General features: G+C 31.7%; 1 protein-coding gene across 1 annotated transcript; it reads right to left on the bottom strand.

Moving 5' to 3' along the window:
• Positions 1–681: 681 nt before the first annotated feature.
• On the bottom strand, positions 682–3,511 carry LOC105622290. Its single transcript, XM_012203710.1, has 6 exons — positions 3,154–3,511; positions 2,583–2,708; positions 1,595–1,636; positions 1,200–1,267; positions 935–1,138; positions 682–765 (listed from the first exon to the last, which is right to left on the bottom strand). Exons 1-6 carry the CDS (start codon positions 3,509–3,511, stop codon positions 682–684), a joined length of 882 nt encoding a protein of 293 aa, XP_012059100.1.
• Positions 3,512–4,201: the final 690 nt, after the last annotated feature.

Raw genomic sequence — 4,201 nt, 5'->3', positions numbered from 1 at the left:
TACGTTAAGTAGATATATATATATATATATATATATATATATATATATATATATATATATATATATATCAACAAATATATAAACCTATATTTTTTTGTACTAACTTTTTGCAGTGGAATGTTCGATACTAACAGATCTGTTTTTCTCAATAACTATCCGATGTCGCATGCTATAAATGCTGTTTTATATCTAAAAATGATTACATATTGGGAAACGAATAATGAATATTCTTTTTGGAAGACTGATATTAAAACAAGTTTTTATTCTAATTTATTCTAATTTAGTAACTTTCTGATATCACACATATATAAGCTTCTTTTTTAAATAGATTTTGCGTCGGATTAAAGCCTCATAAAACACAGTAAGTTTAAAACCTATTTAAATTTCATCTTTAAAAAACAATCATAATATTGCACACAAACTTTGTTCTATACAGTTCTATACTATACCATATTCTATACATTTATATATATATTATATATATATATTAATTTTATAATACTGGATGAGATGGAAATCGTGTTATTTACGATAGTTGAACATTAAAATTATAAAAGTTTAAGCATTTGTGTAAAATAAAACGCTTATTGTGGGGTATTTGCGGCCTGTCCTACATACTAAGTTAATTGTATTAAATTAATTAAATTAATTCGTTTCTTTCAGTCATTTTTTTTGGCTAATTCAGCTATCATTACGAAAAAGCGCGGCTAATGGTATAGGCGTCATGCCAATAATACATCCAATCGTAACACCGATAACTCGACCCTGTAATCAACAAAAAAATTTCCTTGAATAATTTCACTGAAAAAGACTTCATCTTTTTAATTATCCAAAAATTTTTTTACGTAAATTTTTACTTAGTATTTTTACTTAATACTAAAACAAAAAAATATGCTCAATATAAAATAAAGTATAATGAAGCAACAAATTGTACCACATTCGCAGCTATTCGTGTCCTAGGCAGATTCAGTTGTGCTAGAGTTAATTTGGGCGCTTCGAAGCCGATTTTTTGAGCAAATATCTCAACATAATGCACCGAACCGATTCCAATGACGTCTGATACCGTGTTGCCCAGCGCTGCCGCTGCCATGGTGGAGATAGGGAACCTTCTGTTCAGCATCAATTCGATTTGATCGCCCTGAAACATCAATCTTAAAAGTCGGCACATAGGAAATGACGGAAGTCCATAAGATACATACAGCAACGATCATGATGAAGTTGTCAAGAAAACCAAATCCAACGAATGGAATTGCATTCGCGATCGCGACTGCAAAAATACAATTATTGTTCCACATTATTTATTTGCACTTTTAATTTGAATTGAGATTTAAATTATTATATGTATATAAAACTTCTATATATTTTATCTAATTAAAATTTTCTTAAAAGATATATCTATATTATTTAATCAATCTTTGCAGTAATGATAAATCTTTTAAAATAAAAGTATTATTTAATTTTTATTTTGTGAACAGTAAATAGGAGATAAATAAGATAAAAACGCGATTGATTACTTGCTAGTGAATATATAAATTCTTTGATATTGAAAGTAATATCGAATGAATTGAATCAATGAATTGAAAGTAATACATACCGAATACCAAGTCTTTTGTGGATGGCTCTGCAACGTGTTCAACTGTAAAAAATAAAAGATTCAATCTAAATCCACAAGTTAATCATATTTAATATGAAATTGCTACGTAATTACTTAATGAAATTAGCAAACACTAAATGCAATATAAGGTAATATAAGATTGTTTTTATGGTTCATGAACACCAAAACTGTATATTGTGATGTATTTTTAATGAATTTAAATAAAAAAAGGAATCTTAACAAAATTCAAATGAAGGAAAAAGTATTGTAAGGAAAAAAACAAAAAGCTCTACTTAAAGAGAATTTTTTGTAGAATTTAATAAATTCTAGAAAAATCATTTTATCCAAACAACTTTGTCTAATATATGGATGAAAAATAATCTGGCCAAATGATTATTTCAAAAACAAAATTTGCAAGAAATAAAAATATGAAAAAGATAATTCTATAATTTATAAAAATGTATTTAGTTAAATGAAATTAACAAAGATTAATTTCCATATTGGGGGAAAAGGTTTTTAAAAAATGAGAGAACCATAGAAAAGTGTCCAAAATATTACCTAACTGTGGCACTGTGGTTGGCCATGAAACATCCAAAAAGTTGTGTTAGAATAGAAGCAGGCAAGAGAGTTAGTGTAATTAGAGGAAAAGAGACACAGAGAGTGCTAGAGAGTTAAGAGAGAAATTGAGAAAAAACGAGAAACTTACAGAATAACATCCATGGAGATCGCATTGCAGGAAAAATATTCCATTATATCCAAAAATACCATTAAATAACAGGGAGATTAATTTTATTTTCGAGATCTATAGGTAATAAATCTAAGTTAACGTTCATGTTTTTTTTTATGAATGTAACGAATTGTTACACTGCATTAAAGACATTTTAAATGATCCTGTATTATACTTCTTTCTTTAATAGTACCAATGATTTAACGAATGTATGACAATATGAATGATTAAAAATATATATAAAAATAGTAATGTCCTTACCGTACTTGCGGTTTAACCAATCGTCCGGCATAGGGCAGTAGGTTCCTGTAGGATCCACCTCGCCTAATGATGGTATTTTGCTAGGTCTGCCTAACTTGCTCCTCCATCGGATAGCTGCCAGTTGACCTAGTAAAGGTGCAAAAATTTTATTGTGTTTCTTTGTGATATGTATATATATATAAAATTAAATATATAAAAGAAGATCAATATATCTTCCCTATCAATATATAATCTTATAAGAAGTTATTTTCTACTGTATATTCTTAAGATCAGGATTAGCTCCTAGTTAAATAGCGAATACTTGTCTTGCAAGAATTTTATTATATATGTTTCTTTATGCTATACCTATACATACACACATACATACACACACACACACACACACACACACACACACACACATATATATAAAGCTAAATATAAAAGATCAATATCTTCTTCATTAATATGTAATTTATGTAAGTTTTGTAAGAAATAATTGTCTGTAAATCTTTAAAATGAGAATTAGCCTTTCGTTAAATAGCAAATGCTTGTCTAAGATTACAAATTTATTGAAACAAGGGATGTCTACCTTCATAACCAGCCTTCTGCTCCGCAGATTTGCATTCGTTTAATGCTGTCAAAAACAAGCCACGTTCCTCCGAAGTGAGCTTTGACACCAACTCCTTTGCTTGCCGCTTTGTCAGAGCGTCGGCGACGACGTCGGAGGAAATCGGAGTCCTCACGGAAGAAAACATTTTCGAGCTCTCGCGAAACCAGCCCAAAATTCGTGAGACATCGGCGACGCTCAACGATGCGGGACATCGTCGTGACAGCACGTTGTTCATTGTTGATTCGCAACTGGAGCAATGAAGTTGCTTAACGCCGAGCCGCATAACATCCCTCGAGGTAAATCCTCGTCGACTAAGCGCCGTCACCGATATGCACATTTTGTCTAGGTATAAGAGAGCGTCAAACGAATAGAAACTTACACGTTGATTCTTGTCGAGTGTCTATGACGTGTTCGTTCTTTCTTTTTCGAAAGGATAACCTCTCGGGAAGCATCTGGTGCGATCCGGTAAATGCGAGAACGCATTCAAGGACCCAATGATGTCAGAGTCAGACTTGGTCAGACGTCAGACTGACTCAGTCACTGGCGCCACTTGTCGCTACTCAGCCACTGGACTGTCAATTTTGCTAAGCACAGTGGAAGTGGAAAAGCCATGACACACAAAAAGCTTAAAACAAGAGTGACTAGAGTTCTGTATTAAAAGAGACTCGAAATCGAACTCCCATCAGAGTCTGGATACCATCACTTCCTGTGTCGACATATTTGGACCGCTCCAATGCATAAATATGAATTCCGTTTAATATAAACATATTCCGTACTTAGTGTAAAATTTGTTTGCCGACATAAACAAAATTACAACAAGAACAATAATTTAATTTAAAAATTTACTATAATGCGAAAGTTTAATGATAAAAAATCAACGATGAACTCAGATAATCCGACGAATTAACTCTCATAGCAATACAGTTCGGTAACCACGTGTCAGCTGTCATCTACGTAAATAGCTGCGGTCGCAATATAGTTGCTTCACTTAGGAAGGGATACCCAATCAGTATTACACATCAGACTA

The sequence above is a fragment of the Atta cephalotes genome (assembly GCF_000143395.1).
Source record: "Atta cephalotes unplaced genomic scaffold scaffold00043, whole genome shotgun sequence".
NCBI classification, from domain to species: Eukaryota; Metazoa; Arthropoda; class Insecta; order Hymenoptera; family Formicidae; genus Atta; species Atta cephalotes.
Note: the sequence above shows the minus strand (reverse complement) of the source record. Positions and strands in the feature narration are given on the sequence as shown.

What these genes read in the sequence shown, in the direction of transcription:
- LOC105622290 (XM_012203710.1), bottom strand. Translation starts at nt 3,511, where the DNA reads ATGTGCATATCGGTGACGGCGCTTAGTCGACGAGGATTTACCTCGAGG. An exon ending in GCAGAAGGCTGGTTATGAAG is followed by an intron (nt 2,709 to 3,153) that starts GTAGACATCCCT and finishes CACCTTTACTAG; the next exon opens with GTCAACTGGCAGCTATCCGA. An exon ending in ACTTCATCATGATCGTTGCT is followed by an intron (nt 1,139 to 1,199) that starts GTATGTATCTTA and finishes TTGATGTTTCAG; the next exon opens with GGCGATCAAATCGAATTGAT.